The sequence below is a fragment of the Gambusia affinis genome, linkage group LG03, assembly GCF_019740435.1.
Source record: "Gambusia affinis linkage group LG03, SWU_Gaff_1.0, whole genome shotgun sequence".
Lineage (NCBI taxonomy): Eukaryota > Metazoa > Chordata > Actinopteri > Cyprinodontiformes > Poeciliidae > Gambusia > Gambusia affinis.
Genome location: NC_057870.1, coordinates 25,224,763 through 25,251,334, shown reverse-complemented (window position 1 = coordinate 25,251,334; position 26,572 = coordinate 25,224,763). Strand labels below are relative to the sequence as shown.

The 26,572-nt window shown below is 39.3% G+C and overlaps 1 protein-coding gene across 1 annotated transcript in view; it reads left to right on the top strand.

Annotated features, from left to right (window-relative positions):
- ank1a (ankyrin 1, erythrocytic a) overlaps window positions 1–26,572 on the top strand; it is a 101,899-nt gene that overhangs the window by 41,029 nt on the left and 34,298 nt on the right. Inside the window, exons 3-24 of the mRNA XM_044111788.1 lie at window positions 14,868–14,969; window positions 17,556–17,654; window positions 18,575–18,673; window positions 18,931–19,029; window positions 19,186–19,371; window positions 19,461–19,559; window positions 19,653–19,751; window positions 19,834–19,932; window positions 20,009–20,206; window positions 21,043–21,141; window positions 21,250–21,348; window positions 21,452–21,550; window positions 21,772–21,969; window positions 22,075–22,173; window positions 22,253–22,351; window positions 22,442–22,639; window positions 22,734–22,832; window positions 23,760–23,858; window positions 24,065–24,163; window positions 24,249–24,286; window positions 24,346–24,473; window positions 24,577–24,597. Coding sequence (XP_043967723.1) covers window positions 14,868–14,969; window positions 17,556–17,654; window positions 18,575–18,673; window positions 18,931–19,029; window positions 19,186–19,371; window positions 19,461–19,559; window positions 19,653–19,751; window positions 19,834–19,932; window positions 20,009–20,206; window positions 21,043–21,141; window positions 21,250–21,348; window positions 21,452–21,550; window positions 21,772–21,969; window positions 22,075–22,173; window positions 22,253–22,351; window positions 22,442–22,639; window positions 22,734–22,832; window positions 23,760–23,858; window positions 24,065–24,163; window positions 24,249–24,286; window positions 24,346–24,473; window positions 24,577–24,597 — 2,455 coding nt within the window. The remainder of the gene's footprint in view (window positions 1–14,867; window positions 14,970–17,555; window positions 17,655–18,574; window positions 18,674–18,930; window positions 19,030–19,185; window positions 19,372–19,460; window positions 19,560–19,652; window positions 19,752–19,833; window positions 19,933–20,008; window positions 20,207–21,042; window positions 21,142–21,249; window positions 21,349–21,451; window positions 21,551–21,771; window positions 21,970–22,074; window positions 22,174–22,252; window positions 22,352–22,441; window positions 22,640–22,733; window positions 22,833–23,759; window positions 23,859–24,064; window positions 24,164–24,248; window positions 24,287–24,345; window positions 24,474–24,576; window positions 24,598–26,572) is intronic.

The following is a 26,572-nucleotide window of genomic DNA, read 5'->3' as shown; positions in this document are numbered from 1 at the left end:
TTCTGAAGTAACAAAACACAGAGTTTTGATGAAACCATCTTTAAACTGAAATCAAAACCATCAAGTGGTTTTATACTCACTGGTGGCTTTAAACTAGTAAAACAAATTATGATTTTCCCTGAGGGCTGATGTATTTCATATGAAAACATAACACTTCATCAAACCCTGCTCCACCCACTCCTGTGTCTCACATCAATGAGATGTCAAAGGTGTGTGTAAAGGTCTTGTCTCCTTTCCCCGCCATCAATAGTTTTAGGGGCCTGGAGAATATCCCTTATCACCCCTCAGCTCTAATTACCCCTCAGTGAGTCCTCAGAGACAGACGCTCTGGGAGCTGAGCCCCATTCGTCACAGTGCGTCTGCACAGTGGACCCGGTCTGGGGAGGAAAAAAAGCAAACTGTCACACTCTGCTCTGTCATATAAATTCTCCTTCGTCTCAGTTTTTCTGTTGCAGCTGCTCCCCCGCCAACTGTAGATGCAGACTACATTAGGAAGCCCATTCACATCCAGCCACCAGCATTTGGCTGTAATTTGTCTCGGCTAGGGGAGCAGAGGGCAATTTACATGTGAAAGGCCACGCCATATTGAAATATTGTAACTCATTTTTTTTCTCTCTAAGGGTTGCTGATACCAGCTTTACAAAATTCAGATTAAATGTTTGCTGCCAATATGAGAATGGAGTATTATTGTAATAGTGACATAATTGGCTTTATACCAACTTTAGTAAGAGTTCATGAAAACTGGGCTCTCCTCATCCTGCTGACCCTTTACAAACTAACTCATCTTTTGTGGCTTTTTTCAGCAGAGATGCAACATGGGAGCAATTTTGATCTACAAGCTTATTTCATAAATACCAATATACTTATAAATTCAAGCTTTATTATATTGAGTTGATAATACCTTAAAAAATTTTGGTTTAAGATTACATTTGGGAAAGAATAAATAATGTGTTTAAAGGAATTTTACTCTCGCAGTGTTTCATTCTTATAGACATTTAAATTTAGAAATCAATTACAAGAACTTTGAAAAAATAAAATGTTTTTATTAATGGAAGCCATTCCAGAATAAAATGTCACTATTTAAAAGAAAAACTACAACTTTCATTCAGTTTAATCATCATCTCACTTAATAAGAAACTATTAGTGGTTTAATGACTCCATTTTGTTTGTTTACTTTTCCAAATGTGATTAATCTTTTCTCTGTTGAGATATTACACTTTTCTCACTCATAGGTTTACACGTTACTTATTGTTTAGATTCATATTAGTTTTATCTTCTGTTTTTGTTATTTTTTTTTATTTATTTAAAGCAGCTATTTTACTTTGGTTTTCTTTTTCCCCTGAAATCCAGGGGAACCTTGGATGTCATCTTTGGGTTATTCTTTGTGTGTAAATGGATGAAAAGAGAGAGACTGAGCGATGATCTATGTGCATGCATGCGTGCATGTGCATGTGTTTTTGATGAATGCGCAGGAGTGCATGGTAAAGGTGGAAGTATACTCCAAAAGAAAATGCCAGTTAAACTGCAAGGCGTAAAGAAGCGTCTTCATTTGATGGATGATCTGCTCAGGTTTAGAAAGGTCCATGCAGCCGCAGGAACAGAAATAGTTTCTGAGCCCTGAGAGGATACCCACGTAGTGCCCAAAAAAAGGTCTTAATGAATTCCCTTGTTAACTCAGGCGCTAATATGTGCAGCATTTAGAAATGATTCAAAAGTGAGATCAGAAAAAGAAAGCTGCATGTCCTCATGTGAGACATATATAAATATATATATATATATATATATATATATATATATATATATATATATATATATATATATATATATATATAAATATATATATATATATGAATTCTTCATTAAAACAAAAAGGGAATATGTTGCCCACCTAGGTTAGTCATGGTGTAAAAGATCTTTATTGCTAGTTTTTATTCCCCCAAAATTTTATAAATATGTTGTAAATAAAGATTTAGGATGTAACTATGTATCAGTGGAAAGTGGTTGGCGATAAAAATAGTGTAGGTTCATTTTGGAAGGTATTTCAGAAGCATAGAAAGTGAGACCATGATAAATCATTTTAAAAATGCTCCCTGACCTATTCAAATGAAAAACAACTCTGTTGGGAGAAAATTTAAAACAAAACCCGGTTTCCTTAGTCTGCACATCCTAAATCTAATACATTTTAGGGACCTAATGATACAGCAGTGAGTCTTATTGAGTTCACATCTTCAGCTCGCTATAATGAATATAATTATCTGAAATCAGATTCAGCTTAGCTAACAAGATTTACATCTTTTAGCAAAAGTCATAGTTTGCAGTGAAGTTTAAAAGGAGGAAGAGGTTCTCATTGTCTAAAGGTGTTGGTCAGCAGAAGGGATCTTTGGCAAGAATGCAGAAAATCATTAAACAAAAACCACTCTGCTACTGAAAGATGGTGGTGGAAGCATAATGCTCTGGGCTTACTTTTTTCAGTGTCATTTTTTATTTTTTGTAAAGGTGGGTAAAATTACAGTTTCAAATTTCAGTCAGCTGGGACTCAAAACCTTCTGGAGTCTGAAAATCTGAATATAAGGGATCACTGAAACAAATATGTGAAAATCATGCAGCCACCACCGTGTTTCACTATGGGGTATGGTGTTCTTCTGGGAAAGTTCAGTGTTGGGTCACATCAGATTTACTTTTTGTTCCATTTGGCCAGATCATATTCTCCCATAAAGCTTTGGAAAGTTTTAAACAAAAAAAAAAAAAAATGTTTTTTTTGTTTTGTTTTGGTCTTTTTATGTTGAAAGGAAATGGTTTTGTTTTAGTGCTCCGCTTCTAAAAACAACTGGGACAAAAATGTTTTGAAAAATGTTATGGTCTAAAACACAAACTCTTCTAATTCAAATCAAGATTTTTACACCTTTTATATCCACTGTTGAACATTAATGCAACACTTATTGGGGTGTAGTCTTAATAGGGAGAGTTTTTATTTCCAAGACAATTAATTTGTTGTATAGGTTTTAATTCAGCCACCCCACTTTGAGTAACCTTTGCACCAATCTTTGCTCCTGTCAAAATGTGCAGCAAAATTCAGTTTGAGTATACTGCTGCCAGAACTGTATGTTTGCACATGAAAGGTTGCTGTGAGCTGCATAGGTGTGTATGTTGAATGCAGGCGAGTGTGTGTTTGCATCTGCATGCAGAACAGCATAGGTGAATGTGTGTGGTGTCTGAAATGAAAAGAGGCTGTCTCTGACTGTGTATGTGTGTGTGTGTGTGAGGCAGCATTAAAATAATATTGTTTAACTTAATGATTGAAGAAATACCTACAACACTTTATTTAGGGTGAACTGGAACAGATTGATGAGAGCATCTTATTAAATTGCTCATCGTTATAAACACGTCAGTCTCATATATAAAAGTCTGATGGGCTGGGCACAAACTGCAGACATATAAAATATGTATTTATCTCCTATTTAAGAGTTGTGGCAGTAGAAAGTCTGAGTCAGCAAAGCTGAGCAGATGAAGTTGCTGCCATGCTGTCAACAGATTTGTGAAAAGAACAGAAGATTCTGTCCATACATCACCTGAGTCGCAGGTCATTCTCCAGGTCTGTTTCTCTATCATCACAGTTACCGGGAACAGGACATCAAGACTTTCTGCTTTGCTGTGAATTAATCCGTTTTTCTCTTCAGTTTTCCACCTGGCTCCTCTTTGCTTCGCTGCAGCTCAATTATAGGCTTGTGTTGCACTAGGAGAAATGCATTTCTGAAAGTGCTTTTGTTTTCTAAAAAACATTCACGCACTGTATTAGACAGACTCTTTAGCAAATAAAACAAAAGGATTTCTGCCATTTGACCTGAATGTCAGTGACATTTTAATGATATTTTTATGTACCTCAGTTTCAGAGAAATTATTCCTTTTTCTAAAAAAATGTTTCACTTTTTTGAGAACAACAATGGTTCGCTGGGAATAAGTGGTTCTAAATATTCACAGTCAAAGTCCCTCCAACAAAAAACAAAGAGAGGATGGAAGAACAATTAGCTCCATTTCGAATCTTGTGCTTTATTCATGCAGTTAAATTTTTTTGTGGACAATTGAAGTATATTATGTCCCACTGAGCCCTAATACAGCTGGTATTTTGTAATTATGTGACCATTAATTTCTTCTGAGTACAATTTGAAGTCTTCAATAACCTCATATTTTATGCATATATTAACCAGACTGCTAGAATCATGATTTAGCTGCAGGAGTTCTGCCTGATCCAGACATCAGCACAGATGTTGCTGATGTATAAACTCTTTATTTTAATTTGTGGAATCTGTGACAAAATCTATCCACATATGTATGATTTTGACCCTCCCTCACTCTGGATATCCACCTACTGTCTTCTCCACTTATGAAGATTAATGGGAGTCTGGCCCCGGGTTGACTTACTACTGCTGTCGTTTTCTATTGCCTTCATCTTTCCTGCTCTTCACCTTCATCAGTTGATTTTTTTTCTCACTTGCTGCTTTTATCTTCCACAGGTTTATCTGGCTTTGCTACATTGAGATGCACATTCATCTGTAGAGACACTTGCAGGGCTCTGACAGATAAAATGTAATCTGTTTGCAGAGAGAAGGCGTTTCTAATTCTCACTTCTTTTAATGCTTATTTAAATGGCTCCTCTGGCAGTTCTGGGGCCAAGCACGCTTACGTTTTCTTCTGAAGAGGAGCTGAAAGACGACATAAGGCACAGAATGAGTGTTTATGTGTGCAAATGAAAGGTTTGGAGTAGTGCTGCAAAATCGGCCCAGCCCTATACGCTTCTCAAAGATGCTGCAGGACAGAACTGCAGAGCATCTCAGTGCCAGCAGAGGGGCATTTACTAGAAACTGCTGACATAAACGCAACAGTTTTTGTCAACTCCCCCACTCCCCCAAAAAATAAAAAATACAGTGATGTGTAAGGATAGACAAGAAACAAGTTAGAAAAAGGCCGTAAACAGCTTTTGGTGTTGATTTTTCTCCCTTATTTTCTCTGTTCTCTGAGCCATCGGGTCATGGGCTTTTTTTCTGCTAACAAGGGCAGCTTGAGACAGGGTGCAGAGGGCAAGACTGCATCAAACCTAAATCATCCCTGCTTAAAAACCAGAGTGAGGCTAACTCTCTGTGAATTGCTCTGATCGCTGTCCTTTCTGACAACATACATGGTGAACGGTACAGTTTAAACCCTCACAATGACAGGAGATTTAGTCCAGCTAAATGCTTCTCACACCTAATTCTCTAAGAAAAACTACAGAAGATGTTCAGAGGGAAAGGGTTTTACTTTCTTGTCTTTGCTTGTTTTTGTGATTCTACTTCTGAGCTCTGTTCTTCTTTTCCTTTTTACTGATTAATAATTTTTTAGTCTCTAACATGTAATGGAGATTTCTACTCTTCCAGGAGAAATAATAAAAGACAATACCTAATGATCCTCCTCATTGGGGAGGGTAAGTGGTGAGGGTTCGAATGAGGAATCTGGACCAACCTGCCCTACCACCTGCTGCCACCAGAACAGCTATAAATGGCCCTTTATTAAAGCAATATACTTTAAATCATTTGATTTGCCACACACCATGGAGAAAATACAAAATAAAACTGTAAGAAGGTGCTCAGATAACCACAAAACTAAACATAAATTTGTTTTCCTACTTGTGAAAAACTTAAAGCAGCACATCACCATAACCTGCAAACGCCATCATCATGATGACATGAAATTCTGCCAAAATAATTCTGTAGAGATGTTTTTCTTCTGCAAGACACGGAAACATGTTAGTTAACTGGATGATGGATGGGAAGACTTGGCCCGGTGGAGGCAGCTACGTATAATCTGTGACTTAATAATTTGTGATCATTTTAAAACTGATGGTGAAGGACAGTCTCTATTCAATCTGAGCTCAAACTGTTTCACAAAAATGAATGAATAGAAGTGAAACGTTGATACAGATACACCACCATATGGGATGAAGCTGTAATTGCAATGAATAGGTGGTTCCACAAAGTATTTCCTTAGAAGGGCTGCATTGTATCACAAATAATGTGAAAAGGTTTTTTGAGAAAGAATTCACTTGCAAGGCACCACACTTAGTTGTGCTGAGCACCTTCACACTCAGTGATGCTAAGTAAGATTTTGGTTTCTGGACTTCTCATAAGACTCTTGCTGATGCTAATTGAAGGACTCATGGTACTGAGCCAGAACCTCCTTTCATTTTAGCATTAGATTCATTCAACTTCCAGAGCAGCAGCCACAACAAAGTCTTTCAACAAAGAAAATAAATCGCATTCGGAGACAAGTTATGCGTTAACTTTAACTTTAGGGGATCCCTCCATATTTTGTTGCGAGTTCAGTTCATCTCAACAGGGTCAGCAAAAGGACATTTTTGACACGATTTTCTTCTCCTTTCACTGAGGACCACAGGATAATTTGTCATCTCTTCATGCACATTAGCGTCCATGGTACCCTGCTCCTCACTCTTTCTTTGCTGAGCTCTCATCACTCTCCAGACTAAGTGCTGTGGACAGGACAGTCATCCCCATGTGATGTTTTTGCTCAGGGCACGGCCTAGTAGTGTATAGCTTTCTTTTTTGTTTTTTCCCCCCCTCCTTTCTCTCTCCTGCTAGCATTTATCTCTCTGCATGGTTTTGGCAGCGATGTGCTTTTCCCAGCGTTTAGCCAGGAGAGAGAGAGCGGAGGGGAAAGCCAGAGAAAAGGGGCCTTTTCAAGCGAGGAATGACGGACGGTTTATTAAAAGAGGCAGGGCCTTTTGAGAGGCTTCCCCCCACCCCATCCATACCCCATGTGTCTGGCCTATTGTAACTGGGCGGTGGCAGGAACCCCCCCCACCACCACCACCACTGCTACTCGCTTTGTCACTGTAAGTCACCTCACTGACTGAAGCAGAGCCGCTCGGTTAAAAAAAAAAAAAAAAGAGAAAGAAAAGCCACACCCATTCGCCACAGGAACTCTTCACCATTCTGGTGCGACCTGGTCCGTGGAAAAAATTGATTGTCTGGCTGTCACAAAACATACAGGAGATACAGAGATGGGCGTGACGCACTGGGAAGGAGGGACAGGAGAGAGGAGGGAGAAAGTTTAGAGGGACATGGAGGTGGAAGAAAGGTAGGAGAGGAAGAAAGAGGAGGGTAAAACTTTTAGGTGAACGAGTAAATATAAAAAAATAGCAAAGAAGAGGCATGGATGCCTTCAGGACCTCACTGAGAGACCTGCTTCTTTTTAGGCTGTGTGTTAAATGTGTGTCTTTAGATACAGGCAACATTCCTCTAGAGATAAACCCCTGGGCCCCCATCCACTGAGCCCCCACCCTCTCCTGTCTCTCCACCCACCATGCCTAGTCAAGTGTGTGTGTATTTGTCTGGCCATGAATGTGTGTGTGTTTATGGTGGATGGGGGTCTGCGTGTCATGCATCGTGTGCACTCGCAGGGGGCTACAGAAAAGACAGCTGTGTTTCTGAGAGAAACAGAAAACTTAAGAAAGGGACAGTGGAGGGCCAACAGGGATGCCAGTCAAGACCGTCACTTTTGGAGTGAGTACCGCACACTCTGCCATCCGCCGCCTCATGCTCCTATTTTTCTAGCCTGACTCAACCTCCTCTTACTTTTTCACTCATGCTGTGTAACTCTCTCCAGCTCTAATCTTTTCTTTCTTACTTGTTTTCAGAAAATTTTAACCTTCCTTTCTCAGATTTACTGCATCTGTAACCATCTCTGTGTTGGTAATGAACCTTTTCTAACTTCCAAGCTCAAATCTGTTTCTCTGTTTTCTTGCTCTCTTACATTTAAATGATAATGCATTTTCTATCAACTCATTATGCACTTGGTTACTATTCAAGACATGTTCTATGTCTGTTAGTGCTCAGTTTGCAAAAAGCCATTTTTGTTAGCCCTCTGTCCACAATAGCCATTCTGGAGACTTTTCAACTTGTTCTTGTTTTCAGTCGTAAATTAGCCTCTGAACATGGCGCCTGTCAATAATATGCTGCGTATTTAGGCACATTTTAGTAGAAGCTTCTCAGTGGGGTTGGTTGCTTGGGAGGATCCCGTGGTGGATGTGCATCAAAGATTAGTGCGTGTACATTTGGGTGTTTATCATGGTGTGTTTTGCTCTTTAATCTTGTTTTTGGCTTCATTCGGACGCCTGTTTGATGTTCAGATTGAATGATGTCAGCCAGGATTAGCTGTGGTAAGCAAACGGGAGGTCAACAAAATGATTACTGGGTCAGTTAATGAGAAGTTTCCAGTGTAAAGAGTATAAACTGTTTGACTTATTGAGCCCAAGCAAAATAGGGTGGATACCCACGAGGGTCTAGTGTTTATTTTGTGTCTTTGATAATACAGGGAGGGTTCATCAGGTTTTACAGTGATGTTCATGATGCAACTGCTAGAAATACAGCTTTTGTCTGAAGATAAAGGTCATTCAGTTTAGTCAGCTCTTAAACCTGTTTTTCCTATTTTTGGCAAATAGTAAACAGTAATCAAAGGAAAAAAAAACAGTAGTGCTCAATTAAGCCTCTTTAAGATTAAATTTATGTGCTCAACAATATTTGTTCCTTTGTAGCTCTTGGATTTTGCTCATGGATTGCAATATATGGTATTCCTGTTTAAGAAAGAAGAAAAAAATTCATGGTTTTAGGATGTATGTTTGAAATAGTAGCAACATGGATGGAATAAAGTGAGTTCTTTAGACCCAGGAGATTTCAGGGAAAGAAGTACCAGATTTTCTGTATCATTCTCTGGATTCAACATTTTCACCTCCATCTATTGTCTAATTAGATAGCTGCTACATCAAGAAACTATTCATGGTATGGAAACACATGTATGAAACAGCAAAAATATATTCAGCTTGATGACTTTAGTGTTGTTTACTTAAGCCCCAAATTGTTCCCAACCCTACAATATTTAGATTTAAAATTCATTTCCACTAAGAAGTTTGTTTTATCACTTGTCTGTTTCATTGATTTTCAATCTAAATTGAATATCAACTGAATAAAAAACATTTTTCTTTACCTTTCATTACGAAATTAATGTTAAATTGTTTATACCCTTCTCCCAAATAAATGAAAAAATCAATACAGTAAACAAACCCTTCTTGTAATTGTTGACACGCCATTTGCATGTTTCCATGTGTCTCTGGATGATTTATTTTTGGTGATGAACGTGACATGACCTAATTTTTAGCTTCCTTCACAGATTTTCCATCGGATTCAAGTCGCGACTCTGGTTTGGTCACGCAAAAAGTAAATTTTATTTCCTTCCAGAAGTATCATCCATGTAAAAGAAAACATAAGTATAAACTTAGCTCTGCCAAAATAAAAAAAACTTAAACTTATCTGTATACATGGAACATTTCAGCATTCAGAAAGAAGCAGCAATCTACTAAGACTAACATGTACAAAGGTTTTAATTATTCTAAATGACCAAAATCACAAAATGTTCCTTGCATATGCCAAGCTTATTGAATGAAATAGTTTAAAATTTTATTCTTACAAATAAAGCATGTGTCACTTATAATATTCCTTTTTTATTTTGCTTTGTGAGATTAAAGTCTCTTTTGAAATCATATTATGAATACATATCAATACTATGAAATATAAAATATTGACAAACATTTTTGTTCTGTGTCTTCAGTAACGTCAAAAATAAATTATATATAAATGTATGGCACTTCCTTCATATTAGAGTTCAAGTAGTGTGGTATTTAGGGTTCATATTTGTTTGAAAATGTTGAATGGATCTTATATATATATATACATTTCACATTGCATGCAGCACCTGGAACAAAGAAGAATAACAGACGACTTACAGTTGTGTAACTGTGCAACAGAGCACCATTTGTTTACCATATCTTTATCCTATTCTTATAAGTCTAGCCCAACGCTATCTTCACCGTATGGCTTTCACCCTCTTTGTCATTCACAAAAGATCACAATAACCATAACAATAATACCCATGACAATCTCATCTTGAGGCGCAGAGGCTGCAGCAGGATCAGTCATAAAGAGACAATCTGTAGGCAAGGCAGAGACAAACAGTGGGTTGCAGAGTGGGGGTCCCCGGGAGTGTGAGAAAGTAAATACTGAAAGTGGGACACTCCACAGACGAACGTTCAGACAGATGAGGCTTGAGGTGGAATCTTTAGCAGCTCTGTCCTTATTCACTCTGTCCACATGTGAGCATCCCCACTGACAGACTTTTACACTAAATACATCTCTGTTGCTGCAAACAGGCTGCTGCCAACTCCTCAACAAGCTGCAGGGACTGCAAGTGGTAAAAATAGAGGGGTAGGGGGAACCTATTTTTATGGCTAAAAAGAGCAAGTCAGCTGAAAGAAAAGTGATGAAATAGTTATAAAGCTCTCTGATGGTATTACACAGCCAGCATTCTGTGTTGCCCTTAAAAAAACTTGATCATTAGTCTGAAATAGATCTAGATATTGAGTAATGGGAGGTTTAAATAGAAGACATTACGCAGGCAGTGAGAGTCTGGAAAGTGTTTTTTTTTTTTAAGTTTAATAAAGTTTTGCAAGAAAAGCAACACTTGTCCTAGCTGAACATGTGTAGACTCCTTATCTTCCTCATTTTGCTGCGATGGCACTTTAACTATTCATCATTTGCACCTGGTGCTATATCAGCAAATTTCCAGGTTTATTTATATGTTTGTATTTGTGGGTGTCTGTGTGTGTGTGACTGTGTGTGTCCACAGAGGAAGGACGTCTTTAGTTGGAACCTGTTTGCTAATTTTAAAAGAAATCCTTATATTTCAAATCCAGTTTTGATCACTTGTTTGGTTTGTTGCTAATCTAACCAGCATTCAGGTGAAACCTTTTATTTAAGTTGCACCAGAAACAATATTGTTGGACTTCTTTTTGTCCAGCAAGGAATGTGAAAAAGTTTAAGGTTCAAATCCTCATTAAATGCTGGAGAAAGAGCCGGTTGCATTAAAGAAGTTATTCAATAACTGGCTTAAAAATGTACATTTTGGTTCACAATGTTCATAATGTAAGATCAAGTTGTTGCAAGATAGTGAAGATCTGCTTTCAGCTGTGTAAGTGTTCTCATTCATCTTATTTCTACCTCTCACACATTAACACACTCACACTGAGGCTGACTCATTCACATCTGCTTCAAAACTCTCTTGATTGTGAATGAAAATCAGCATGATGAAAAAAAAAAAAAAAGATTTTTGTCCTGTTCGTCTGGAGCGCTGATTGCTCCATGTGCACCTCTACACACACTTGCATCTTTTTGAACACTGCAGTGCACTAGTGAGGGGTGATGTCATTCTGTCTGCTGCGGCACCAGCAGAGGAAGCTGAGCAGGAGAAATAATAACATAAGAGACATGAAGGTGGAAAAGGGAATAGACGTAACGGAAGAAAAAAATAAGAAGTGTTGGGAGGATTTGCTGTGATGGATGACGCTGAGAGATTAATTTCGATTGGTAGTTTTGAGCTTCATTATGAGAAGCTGTGCACCAGTCTTAGCCTGAGGACAGCTGCACATTGTGAGCCATTGTGTTTTGATGCTACCCGTGTTAACCAAAAAACGCTTCTACGCAGGCTATTGTCTGCTCTTTTTAATCTGAAGAGTGTGATTAATGTGCTTGCTTGGTTCTGCTCAGTCCAGAAGGCTCAAGCTCAACCACTTTCTGTGGGAGATATGGAAAAGGAGGGGGAATCATTCATTTAAATTCAATTCAGCTAATTGTACCTGAGGAGTTGCTTCATCACACATTCCTGTCGTCTCTTTATATAGAACATGCAAGCTGCACCTGTTTATGTGTGAGGGATGGGTGTGGTTCTCCTGAATCTTTATCTCGCCTCACCACGCGCTCCCTCCTTGACGTCATCTGCTAATCACACAAACGCATGAAAATGCAGAAGTGCGCAGTAGGAAATCCTTGCCGTGAAGGGAAATTCTTCCTGCAGGGCTTTGAGAATGAGTTGCTGCTGTTGTGTAGACATCTGCAGACTGCACAGGGGCTTACATTGAGGTCAGTACGGTGTTAGGTACGTTACAATTTTTCACAAGAGCATCCATGTTGTGTAAAGTTCTTTTCTTCAGCAGTTTGCTGTTTCTGTAGTGAACAAGATGCTTTGGATGCTGCTATGACAGGGTAAGCAAGAACCAAATGAAAGAAAAACACAAAAGCTTTGCATACAGTTTCCAAGTTTTACATTAACAAGAGGATTTGGAGATTGAGAAAAAGGACATTAGTGTATGTGGCAACTCTGCATTGGTCAGTTATTGACCCATGCAATAACTGCGCACAAATAAAACAGTCTGATATCCTGCACTTCCTCCGTTATTTAGACCTGTTCTGGCCATTATTTCTTGCAATATTACATAATTCCTAGCCTGGCAATAACCTTCTTGTGCAATTTCACTCAAACATTCTCACTTCCAACAGAGACTGGGCTTTCTCCACTTGTTTTAAGTTGCGTCTGGTAGGTTTTTCTACTGGGCCAATCAGCAAGCAGAAGGAAACATCAACATGATGATGTTGATTTTCTGCGCTGCTTTAGAACTGTAGTCTGACTGTTGGTGAATTACATGCGTCAAGGGCAAATGTTATCAAATGGGTAAAATTTTTAACTTCAACACAGTCCACGCATCAAGGAAAAAATCGTTTCTCAACAGCTAAGAGCCAAACCTTCTAGAAGAAGCAAAGTGTAGCACAAGGTGCTGGTTTTTACCAGGCTACATATTTTCATGTGCATCATAAAAATAAAGTTAATATTTAATTTACACTAAATTAAATGTAAATTGAATTACATTTAATTTGTGTTATTGAAGTCATAATACTGCGATCCCAGAGAAGGTCTGGAGTTTTCAAAATTTTCTTCTGCTGGACGTGGCACAGCGATATACGATGCTGCTGCCATATTTATTGTAATGTGAGGGTCCATAAACAGGATGGGAGTAGGCAGGATAATGCCTTATGGTAAATACTAAACAACAACATAACAATTTGACCAAAGAGCATGATAAGGGATGACTGAAAACAACATGCTCAAAAAAGAAAGCAGTGACGACTGACAGAGGCAAGACTTGCTGAAGGCTGTAGCTGACAGTAGAAAACCAGAAGACATAAAAGGAGACCATCAAAACAATGATGAAGAAAATAACAAGTCCCAGCTGTTATGACAGCTGCCCTTGTAGCTGCACACTGCTTGTCAGGTGTCTGAAACAAGGCCCCCACACTTTCAAAGATCAACAATCTCAACTATTTGCAAGTGTTTCCCAGACAGCATTGTACTGTTTTAACACTACTGTTGGTTCAGACAACGCTCTGTCTGCTCAGCAGCCTCTATATTTAGGCAGCTGATATCAAATCGTTATAACTATGTTACTCTAGGAAGAGTAAAAAAGTTTATGTAGGCTACTAAGGTGCCCATATTTTTGCAAAGTCCAATCAAAATCAAAATGTTGAAAAAGTGATTACAATCGAGTCATTGATTAATTAAAAGTTATTTTATTTTACCAAATTGTGGTATTTTTACTCAAAGTTATCACACATCCATCCCTGGGGTTGATAAAAACGCTCAAAAGTTGATTCAGATGAGGGTTTTCATTGGATCAAAATAAAAAGTGTGGGTGAGGGTGTGCTTCTGGGTTGTTTGCAAAAAAAAATTAAAACTATATTAGAGAACTAATTCTCTTAAAACCTTAGGACTTTGCACAGAGAAGTCTGAACAGGATTTGCAGTTCATCTCATGAGTTCATACTTTGCCACTGTGTAAATTTCAACATGAACACACACTTGTCAGATGTTGTGTTGGTGCTACAATCAGCTGCAAGCAACTTTTGAAACTTTTCAGTTTCCTTGCCAACAGATTCCTTATTTTTAAAGTGATCTCTCTCTTTGCACAGTTTTGTGTGACTGGTGTCCCGCTGAGGGTGGGTTGTGTCATTTGTTGCTATGCCTCTACTCCTGGCATGCGGATCCTTTCTGTTTTTTCACCAAAGCCACCCCGACCCCTCTCTCTCTTTCGCTTTCTTTCTCTCTCTCAACCAACAGCAATGTCACAACAGTATCCAACAAAGCATAAAGCATCGTGTTTTGTAGCATTTTGAGAGGTATGCACAGTGAATGAATCTATTATTTGCATATATGTGCAAACATGCAACTGCAGCCTCTTCCTGTCGAGCATTTTGAGAAATGTGGTTCAATGGAGTGATGCGGGGAGGCTCAGTGAGAGTGGATATATTATGTGAATGAAAGGAAAACATCCAGGATTTGACGCAGTTACTCCCTGTCATTTCCCCCCCAGTTGCTCTCCAAGACTGCTTCTCGCTCTTTCTCTCCTCCCGTTCTGCTCCCCCCCCAGAACCGCATGAGTGATCCCGTTCCAGCGGCACTCCTGCCTGCCTGGGAGAAGCACGAAGCCCTCAGACACAGACAAAACACAGACACAAACACTAGGCGTGCAATGTGCCGGGCCCTGAGCCGGGACTCACTGAGCCCTCACGCTCTGCCCCTCTCCGTTTCCTTTAAAGCATCATCGTTGTATTTACGTTACATTTCCTCTTTATGTGAGTAGCTGATAACATTGGGGGACAATTTGTAGACCCTGCTGCAATTCTTTAGTCAGATGCTTGTCAGACCTTCAAACTCCAAACTGCAGTAGCAGATTTTTAACTTGCAATCAAAAATTGCATCAGGGAGGAGAAAAGTGAGGGAAAAATTGGCCGACAAGTGCCGTTGTAATTGATGATTTGTTTGAAAATATTAACCAATCGCTCTCCTTTTCTATTTCCCTTTCTTTTCCTTTACGTGTCTCGCACTTTCTCTGAAACCCATCGTTCCCTCCTGTTTTTCCCATCCTTTTTTCTACTCCTTTAGGCAGATGCTGGCAACAGTTTTCTCCGAGCGGCTCGATCTGGCAACCTGGACAAGGCCTTGGAACATATAAAAAATGGCATTGATATCAATACAGCCAATCAGGTAAGAGAGAGAAAGAGAGAGGGAGCTAAAGTTCTCCAGATTAATTTAGTCTCCAGAAAACTGAACTGATCATCTGGTCTTTTTTTTTTATATTTCATTGTCTGTTCGTAGGGTTTTATTTAAATTCAGCCATTTTTGTGTTAACAAAAATTACCTCAAAATGTGCCAACAAAAAATAGAAGTTGAGATTTTTCATGAGCATTAATTACCTCACCATTATTGCTTGTAAGATTTTATTTTCTTCTGTCTACAGATTGGCTTTCAAGCAGATTAGATTTGGCCTAATGTGGAAAATTTGATTCTAATCTCTCTAAAAACATTGGAAATAAAATAAATAGTAAAATGTATGTATTTAGGGTGGTTTGAAGCAATGTGAGCAGTAATTTTGTTTACTCCATTAAACAAAACAAAATCAAGTTGTTCATACAAATTATGTCCGTTAACCTTGGGAGTATTGCTGCTCAGTGATGTAGAGCATTTTGAGAGGTATGACAGACTGTTCATCACTATCAAAAGATAATCCAGGATCATCTTTTGATCTCTTTATCAAAAGTAAAAGCATAAATATTCCACAGTGATTACACTTTATAATTTTTGTTAAACCACTCTAAATAGGAAGGCAAATAACTGTACCATCTTTAATTAAGACTGTGAGATGTGGTTTAGAACAACTGCCAACAATACATAATCACCATAATAATAATAATAATATGTATCTAAACTAAACACTATAAAATATTAAATTTTTGCCTGTTTAAATCCTTAAATATCTCGTTCCATTAGCTTTTACTCTGTCTCTACACAGCTGATTGTACCGTCTATGTATTTGAATATAATCTCTGTAAAACCCTGCAATGTTCACCATGATTAAACTGGGTTTTAATGCTGTGTTTGCAAACCAAAATACTAATAACTTTGTCATACAGTTTAAAGACAATATGAACTGTGGAGTCGTTGAAATTGGGAGACTAATGAATGAAAAAATTGGGAATATTTGTGTTCAAATGTGTAGCTCCTTCCCACCTCAAAGCCTCACTTGTGGCTCATCTGCTTATAGCACCTTCTCCCTCTCAGAACATTTTCGTGGTTTTATTTCCTGTATTGAAATATAAAAAATGGCCTGAGAAAAACTTTTTAAGTCCCCATGAATGGTTCCGCAGTAAAAACATTTAACAATGAAACAATTCCCTGTGCTATTTTGTATTTCTGTGTACGTTTTAATTGCTCAGCATGCATGTACTGAGCTTTGTGCCTGTTTGCTCACCTCATGCCTGCTCTGTTAATCTGATAATCAGTTCTTTAAGGGGAAAGCTACAGTTCAGTGTGTGTTAAAAAATGGTGCAAAGGATTCCCATTGCTGCATCTCCTCCATCCTGCCTCCTTTACTCTGACAGTTGTTCCCTGAGTGTCCAGGGAGGGGCAGCATTACAGATTCCCTTGGGCTCCTAAAAACTTTGCCTGTTCCCAGTTTAATTTTGCTTTCTTCAACTTTTGGTCCAAGACAGAAATCACAAAAGATCCCCATCAGGTTCCACATGAATACAAAAATAGAAATGGAAAGTCATTCAATTCTGTATGGGATTGATCAATGCAAGAGCTCATTGCTTAACACTACAGATAGATTTAAAAAACTGTCCAATGACAGACTGTTTTTGATTTGAATATTCTAAAGTGATATTTTATTTACAATGTGTTCTTCTCAGCCACCTTGATGTTTTGTTTGGTGTAAATTGTACCTGAGTCTAAGTGATGATTAGCAAGATTCCCATGGTTTTATAGTTTTCAAATTGAAGTTTTTTATTTATACAAAACTAAAATATGGATCACATTTTCTGATTTTTGTTTGATATGCATTCTTGCCAAGAAGGTTTACATTTATACAAAGATATTTCTGAAAAAACTGCAGATTATCACTTTGCCTCCATTGTGAAGTTTGTTTATACGTTGGGGTTGTTTTCTGGTCTGAGTAGACGCCTCCTACTCTTATCACCAGCACACATCCTCACTCCTTCACTGTGTTTTCTCCCCACTCTCCTCTTGGTTCTCATGTTCACCTCAGTTTATTTTTTTCTGCTTTTTTTTTGTTTACCCTTCATCTTTGCTTTCTGTTCCTTCTCTCTCCTTTGTATCCAGTAGAGTGATGGTGTGCTGTGGTCTCCCCACTCAGAGGAATAATATCAGTGGTGTGGGAAAGGTCCAACCTCACATGTCCTGTGCGGCTGAAGGTAGGCTGTGTGAGGTTAGACCTATCCCACACGGCTCGTATTCTTCCCAGCCATGAGACCAGCGGCCTGCCATCCCCTCCCCTCTCTCCCTTGTCCTATAATCGTCACTAAGCGAATGAAAAGAAGTCCTCGTCTTGATTTTCATTCCTGTAGTCATCGTTTTTGATGATAACCTCTCTGAATCTGGCATATTGCATGCTGTTCAGTAATACGCTTGGTGTGTTTGGTGAGTTATGATGTTACTGTGACTTCAAACCACTTGTTTCAGCTGGCATGGCGCTCATGTGCTTGTGTGTTCCCACCGTGTGCGTTATTGTTGTAGGACTCTCCAGTATCAGGTCTGCTCTTCTCTCTCCCTCAGAATGGACTCAACGGGCTGCATCTGGCCTCCAAAGAAGGCCACGTCAAAATGGTGCTGGAGTTGCTTCACAACGGAATCACGCTGGAGACCACCACAAAGGTAAAGTCTCATGCAAAGGAAGAAACGCACCAGCTGGGGTTAGAACAGTCTGCACTACTGTTTATGTTTTAAATAAAGAGAAAATCCCCCACAGAAAGAAACAGATAGGATGTGCTTCACCTGAACAGGAATAATCTGACCTATCCCACATGGCTTTGCAAAAGATCTGGTAAAGTCAGTCCTCATCGAATTCTTTTGTGCTTACTGGGTCATCATAAGAGACTGCAACAAGTAACTGGCTCATTTTCACTCTCTAATTCGATTTCCATCTAAAATATCAAGGAATATGCCTTCAGGCACAAGCTCAAACAACCAACCATCACCTTTTCTTTTTTTCTTGTATGTTGGTTCTATTCTATTGTACTCTGTATTTGATTTACTCACATGAGCTTATTGAATAACCAGGTGACTCCAGCTCTAATTTTCTAATTAATTCAGCTAGTATTATTTTAAACTTTTTGGATCTTCTAAATTTTGTTGTAGCACAGACTTTTTATCTGCAGATCAAATGTTCTAAAAAAAAAAAAAAAAAGATGGCTATGCCACAACAAAAATAATTAATCTCTTTCTGATGCAGTAGAAAACTGTTCATGACTGGGACTGATTGCATCAAAAGCAGCAGAGATTCTTCAAAGACTTGGCCAGGCTTTATGTTCAGCAAAATTCATTTCATTTTAGTGTTTTGGCAAAATACAAAAAAGGATGACAGGAGATACTTTATCAGATGAGAAGAACAATTTTCAGTTATTTAAACCTTGCATGTTGAACGTTTAGAAATGATTGCTTTAGTTTGTGTGGTTTAACAGTGTTAAATATTAATTTGTCTTGTTCCAAAAAAATATCAAAGCTTTGCAAAAGGAGTACAGATCTCTGTGCCTCACTTATAGGTAATTACGCCATATTTTCTTGTGTTTGAGCAGAAAGGGAACACCGCCCTCCACATTGCAGCTCTGGCAGGGCAGGAGCAGGTGGTCACAGAGCTGGTAAACTATGGGGCCAATGTCAACGCTCAGTCCCAGGTGAGAGCCGCTCTCACTGCGGATGTCCCATGATTCACTGAGGCTGCTTCCCAGTCCTCACTATGTGAATTTAGCCGCTGTAGCAACTACTGCAAATCCATCTGTTAAAATTCATCTCTGTTTGTCTGATATTTCTGTGTGTTTGTGTTTCTTCTTTGTCTGCATCCTGGTGTGTGCATTTGTGATTTTGCTTTGTTGTGTGTGGTCTTGTTTGTGTGTGTGTATGTCGGTGTGCATCGTATGTCTTTCTGAGACAGAAGGGTTTCACTCCACTCTACATGGCAGCACAAGAAAACCATCTAGAGGTTGTGAAGTTTCTCCTGGAGAATGGAGCCAATCAGAGCATTCCAACAGAGGTACCAAAGAACTGAGAGAGAAAGAGACACTCTTTGCTGATCCACACTCTCTGTGTTTTCCATTCTGCTTTGTTTTCATGAACCTTTCTTCTTGCATCGGTCCGTTTTCAGCTTCATGAATCAGCCCCCCTCCTGACTCTCTCTCTTGTGCTGCAGGATGGATTCACGCCCCTCGCCGTGGCTCTTCAGCAGGGGCATGAGAATGTCGTAGCTCTGCTCATCAACTATGGCACCAAGGGGAAAGTCCGGCTCCCTGCACTGCACATTGCAGCACGAAATGACGATACGCGCACAGCTGCAGTGCTTTTGCAGAATGACCCTAACCCTGATGTCCTCAGCAAGGTTTGTGACCAAAGCAGTGTTTGCTGTCTTTCCGTGTGTATTTCTTCCAATAAAATGCAGAAGTGGTAATGTTGAAATGCATGTTGCAGACTGGATTCACACCCCTCCACATTGCTGCACATTATGAAAACTTGAACGTGGCACAACTGCTGCTTAATCGAGGAGCAAATGTAAACTTCACTCCAAAAGTAAGAATTACCAAATACAAGGAAAGGGATGCTTATATTTGTTCTAATTTTTGTTCTCAGTGTTGGTATGAGCTCATCTGTGTGTTTCTGCAGAACGGCATCACTCCTCTGCACATTGCTTCCAGACGAGGGAATGTGATCATGGTCCGACTCCTGCTGGACCGGGGGGCCCAGAATGATGCCAAGACCAAGGTAAAAAGCTGCCCGATTTTAAACTCCCGTATTCTAATCCTACAAATCACCAACTAAATCGTTAACAATCCACTGTTTTCAGGATGAGTTGACTCCTTTGCATTGCGCTGCCAGAAACGGACATGTCAGAATAATAGAGATCCTGCTGGACCATGGGGCTCCAATCCAGGCGAAGACAAAGGTAAGAAAAAACAACTGTTAAGCCTTCTTTTCACATATGAGTAAAAAAGCAAAGATGTTATTTTGTTTTTTTCCAGAATGGCCTGTCACCAATCCACATGGCAGCACAAGGGGACCACATGGACTGCGTCAAGCAGCTCCTGCAATACAACGCAGAGATTGATGATGTAACACTGGACCACCTCACTCCGCTGCATGTGGCAGCACACTGCGGGCACCACCGCATGGCCAAAGTACTGCTGGACAAAGGAGCGAAACCCAACTCGAGGGCTCTGGTTAGATAGATATCATTCTTTTAAATTCCACTGAAGTGATGAACAGTAGCAGTGCGTTTTAAAAACATTCAAATTTTCTCACTTTAAGATTTGTATCATAGGTCAGATCAGATGCAAACAAAACTGGAAAGAAATATCTGGAAAGTGTGGCACTTATTTGTATTCAGGATTGTTTACTCTGATCTTAATAAAATACTATCAAAACTTTTGACTTCAGACTTTAACCTCTACAGTAAATAGAGCCCACCTGGGTGTATTTTAATCTCTGGATAAATCCAGGTGTTCTGTGAAGCCCTTAGGGGTTTGTTGGAGAACAATAGAGATTGAACTGCATGAGGCAGACATGTCGTACTGCAAACCCACCTTACCGGGCAAAGAGAGCATCAATTAGAAAAGCAGCCAGAATACTTTATGGTAACACTGGAGGAGCTGTGGAGATTCAAAGCTCGGGTGGGAGAGTGTGTAGGAACAGATATGAGTCTCTATCTCTATGGTGACAAATAGTGGCGGCAGCATAATGCTAGGGTGATTCTGTTCTATGCGGACAGGGAATTTGACCAGAGTTGTTCAGGACGATTGCTGGAGGTAAGCACAGGGCAGTTGTAAAAAACAAAAAAAAAACAAACAAAAGGGAGGTTGACCTTGATTGGGACAACGGCACGAATCATTTTCATTTGCTAGAATTCAAGGAATAAATCCACAAATTTTAAACTGATGTTTACAGACACGCCTCTCGCTGAGCCTGAGCTATTTTTACTGTACAGTGTCCAAAAGTTTGTCTCTACATGAGCAAAGCTGCTGTCCAATAATAACAAGTAACTGTGTTGCTGTTACAGAACGGCTTCACTCCTCTGCACATTGCCTGTAAAAAGAACCACATGCGTGTGATGGACCTCCTGCTCAAACAATCAGCATCACTAGAAGCTGTGACTGAAGTAAGAATTCAGGCAAAAAGAATTCAAGATTATTCATCCTGAAGTGTTTAAATGGTTTCCTACATTTGTATTTTAATGCTCTTTTATTCTGTTTCTGTTTTAAAACAGTCAGGCCTAACCCCCTTACATGTTGCGTCCTTTATGGGTCATCTTAATATTGTGAAGATCCTCCTCCAGAAGGGAGCTTCTCCCAGCGTCTCTAATGTGGTATATAGTTTAAAGTTATTTTATAACCAGCTTAAAGAATCCCTTTTCATGTTTGAAATGCTGGTGTTGAATCTAATACGCGGTTTTTTGTTTCTGCAAACAGAAAGTGGAGACTCCGCTCCATATGGCATCTCGGGCGGGTCACTTTGAAGTGGCAGAGTTTTTACTGGAGAATTCAGCTCCAGTGGATGCCAAGGCAAAGGTAGATTAAAATAAGCAATATGCAAGGTTTCATTACAAAGACTGACTCATTTTAAAATTGTTTTATCGGAACTGATACACTGAAGCAGCTTTTACTGTTCTAACCTCATCTGGCACATTTTGTTCAATTACACAGTCAAAGTCAGATCCATCATAATGGAATATATAAAGATTTTCAGGAAGTATGCTATTCTTCCTGATTGCTTGCCCCTCCCTCAACAGGATGATCAAACACCTCTGCACTGTGCTGCTCGGATGGGTCACAAAGAGCTGGTGAAGCTTCTGCTTGACCACAAAGCTAACCCCAACTCCACCACCACAGCTGGACACACGCCTCTGCACATCGCTGCCCGGGAAGGTCACGCTCAAACCGTGCGCATCTTACTGGACATGGAGGCCCAACAGACCAAAATGACCAAAGTAAAAGAAAATATTTTGGTGACGTTGTGCTATATAGCCAGTTTTAGCTGGGGTTATGGGTTTAATCTGATACTCTGTCCGCTCACCTTTTTTGTGCTTTTGTAGAAAGGCTTCACTCCACTACATGTAGCCTCCAAGTATGGGAAGGTGGATGTGGCAGAGCTGCTGCTTGAGCGAGGAGCTAACCCTAATGCAGCTGGAAAGGTGAGGGAAACCAAAAACCTCCAGGAACCTTAATGAATAAAACATTTCCTTTGGTAAATCCCTGATCTTGTTTTAACAGAATGGTCTCACCCCGCTGCATGTTGCTGTACATCACAACAACCTGGATATTGTTAACTTGCTTGTCAGCAAAGGAGGGTCACCACATAGCGCTGCCAGGGTAACAAAAAATGGGTCTTACGTGAGGCAGTAAAGTGTTTATAATCCACACATATTCTTAAAAAGAAAACGCCTCCTTTCTGCTGTCCAGAATGGCTACACTGCCCTCCACATTGCATCCAAGCAGAACCAGGTGGAGGTGGCCAACAGCCTGCTGCAGTACGGAGCTTCAGCCAACGCTGAGTCACTGCAGGGCGTCACTCCGCTCCACCTCGCCTCACAGGAGGGAAGGCCTGACATGGTTTCCCTGCTCATCTCCAAACAGGCCAACGTCAACCTGGGCAACAAGGCAAGACGAGACGGATAAAGTGTGAAACTGAAAGGTTGGGATTTTGTTGTCATGCTTTAATTTGATGAATTTGTATTTTTATTCTTGAATTCAGAGTGGATTAACACCATTGCACCTGGTGGCACAGGAGGGACATGTAGGCATTGCTGATATCCTAGTGAAGCAAGGTGCTTCAGTCTACGCTGCCACACGGGTGAGACTCCTTCATTACTTTTTCTTACAACAGGGTCAGCAGCTCTTAGAGTCCAGAGCCAATATTTGCTCTCACTAATACTTACCAAAACTTTCCCAGGGAGACAAATCCTCCATGGACCTTAGAGAACAGTAAATGTATGACACAAGTACTATAAATAAATCTCTTTGCTTTGGGTTGTGTTTGAAGAACCACAATTTGGAGACACAGTTAATCATTTATATGAAAAATATTACATTTCTTGGGGAAAATTGGAACATCTGAGTTAACTTGTATGGAAAGCAAAGAGACAGATAAAGTTGGTTTCCTGCCTTTTAAAGACAAGTGTTTGAGCTGTGAGCTGCCTAGGGAGCAGTGGCTGTAAAGCACCATTGACACATACAGGTAAAAAAATGAAACATCCTGTTTAGGTTCACTGTGGATCTTATTGCTGAAGGTGGAAAATATATATATAGATAGAGATGTAGATATATCTATGAGATAGATAGATAGATAGATAGATAGATAGATAGATAGATAGATAGATAGATAGATAGATAGATAGATAGATAGATAGATAGATAGATAGATAGATAGATAGATAGATAGATAGATAGATAGATAGATAGATAGATAGATAGATAGATAGATAGATAGATAGATAGATAGATAGATAGATAGATATTAGAAAGAGTTAGATTGGTTTCAATAAAATGCTGTCTGTCTAACATGCGTTTTAGCCATGCACACAAATATAGACTGATTTGTGTTTAAACTGTTCATGCTAGCTGTGTCCACATGGCTCTGTTAGCTTACATACAGTCCCAGCCAGAACACCTCTAACAGGAATGAGACTCTGATCATTCAACTACACTCTTGATTTAGTGAATTTTTCAGAGTGATTACATCAGACAGAGTTTTTAATGGGGTTTTTTTCCCTCTTGACAGATGGGCTACACCCCTCTGCATGTAGCGTGTCATTACGGTAACATCAAGATGGTGAAGTTCCTCTTACAGCAGCAGGCCAATGTTAACAGCAAAACAAGGGTGAGTTTTTACACCATCGATACCTGAAAAACTTTCAACAACCAATTCAGGGTTGGATCTTAGAACTAAACTACACTCAGTGTTAAAAGGGGCTGCATAGTTGTTTCTTAGTCACAGCCATCTTATTAGATCTGCATTAAAAAAAAACTAAATATGCATTGACAAATGACTGTATACATCACTGAACCTTTTTGTCTCCCTTGCAGCTTGGTTACACTCCTCTGCATCAGGCAGCGCAGCAGGGACACACAGACATTGTGACTTTATTGCTGAAACATGGTGCCCAACCCAATGAGACCACTACTGTGAGTTTGAGTGCAAACTGCCTTCTTCCTGCTAATTCTTTTTTCTTCACTGATGCAATCTTCTTATTTATTTATTTTTTTACAGCATGGCATGTCAGCAAAGGTTGGGATACAGAGGAGACTGTCAATGTTTTTGCAGTGTTACAGTTGTGCAATAACACTTGCAAATGCGATTTCCACAGAACTTCTTCTGTATTGCTGTCATATCTGAATCTGATTTCTTTCTGTGCTCTGCAGACGACAACAGAGAAGCATCGAATGAGTTTTCCAGAGACAGTGGATGAGATATTAGATGTGTCTGAGGATGAAGGTACAACTTTAAAATATCACCTTAAAACAGTAGGAACTCAGGGTGTTTGAAATATAAGAATATCATTTTTTTTTCAACTCTTCTTGCCCTTTGCTCTTTTTAGGAATTGCACAGCTAACGTTAGGTATGAACGTCTACTTCCTTTTTATTTTGCAGCATTCAGAGTGTTTTGTAAAGTTCTGTGTGGCTCCATTTCAAGCTCTTGCCATCTTTGTTTCCCTTCCTTTCTCTCTCAGTCCGTCTGTAGTGGTGCTCACTGTGGTATCTCTGGTTTCTCATTGGCATGCACCCATGGCACCCATGTCTGCGACCTCTCTATGTCCCTTCAGTAGCACCGTCATTCTCTAACTCTCCAGGTGTCACGTTTTTGCCCCTCCATTGTTTTGTGAACATCACAGAAACCTGCTCTGTGACATTTTACCATTCATAGTGGATTGGTGTTGTCTGTTTTGGGAGCAATGCTTTGCCGTGTGTGTTTTACTGTGTTGGTTTCTGTCCATTTTACTATTTTGACTGTATTGTGTGTTCTTCTGATCAAATAGGTTGTTGAGTCTAAAAATGAATTAAAAAAACAGATGAAGGATGTTTTAATCTTGGTTGCCATAATTAGCAGCCAAAGAGCACTCCGAAGTTTTATCTGGAGAAATGATCACTCAGACGAATCATCATTCATAGACATTTTTCTGACCTCTGGTCAACAAATAGTTTTCCATTCATGCTGTTTTTTAATCAATGTTTTGTCAATATACACAACTGTTTTAAGTAAAAGGCTTAACCAAAAAAAGCTTTTATATTTTTTTGGTTTGTCAACTTTTAACACACATACAGATAGTTATATTAATGCTAAATAGTCTTTAACCAACCAATCTTTCTTTTGACTGGAAGCAACATAGATGTTTTGGAGAGGCCCAGTCAGAGTCTGCACTTTAATCTGAAGGAAAATCTTAGCTAAAGATTAGGGTGATGGCAAGGAAGCCCTCCAATCTCACAGATCTGGAACTCATCAACAAAGATAAACTCTCACAAAGCGAATGGAAAAACACAAAGGAGTATAATTATGCTGAAATGTTTGGCTAACATTAGCATGATTTCCCTCTGTTTTGATAAAACCTGGTGATAATTTATGACATATTTCAAAGCCTTTCCAGTCGATAATGTAAGAAAAGAAGTTCTTCTTCTGCTTTATCAACTTTCCTTTCCAATAATTAAATGTTATGTACTAGTTTATTATCTCTCCCGTACACAGAATGATGTTTACTGAACATAGCAAGTCTACACAAGATAGAGGTTTAGACAGAGCCATGCGTGTTCAGCAGACAATGAAGTCTCTTTTTAATAATGTAACTTAAAGGTTAAAAAACATTAGTACTCCCATCACTACATTGTATGACTGCCTTAGGAAGATATATTGTCTTAGATAGAAGTCGCTCCAGCCACATCTTCTTACACATTTGATTCTGCAACAACCACAATTTGATTGCACTCTAAGCTGAAGACACACAGATTCTTTCAGTCAGAAAATTAAGTGGCATTAGTGACACAACTCTAAGAATCCACATTTACTGCACACACACACCACTGCCACTGAAGTAATGCAGGTGCTACACAAATATCACAGCAATGACCCATAATAAAATTAATTTATTTCATGCTACGCTGAGCAGAAACTCTATCTGCACTGACTTATATCAACTCTCCTCTGGTGCAGTAAAACACTGTGAACTATACGCCCCAAAACACTTGCATAACACAGTTAAAAGATGTCAAAACACTTTGTTCAGCAAAATGTGAGAAAATGGTCTGACAACAGCTTTACAGTGTTAGGGTATTCCCTAACAGATTATTTAGATCAACAAAGCAATGTACACAAGTGCAGCATAGAAATACAGTTTTGCAAATCGCACCGACAAAAATAGAGTAGAAATCAAACTCTGTCATGCAAACAGTGGCTGAGTAACTGACTGGAAACCAATTCTTGAAGCTGACAAACATGACAAAGGACCAACATTAAGGAGGACAGTGAGTTTACTCAGAAAGCTGAAACATCAGGCAATTTAAAAATGCCTTGATCAGGACCTGACACCTGAGATGGGATCAGG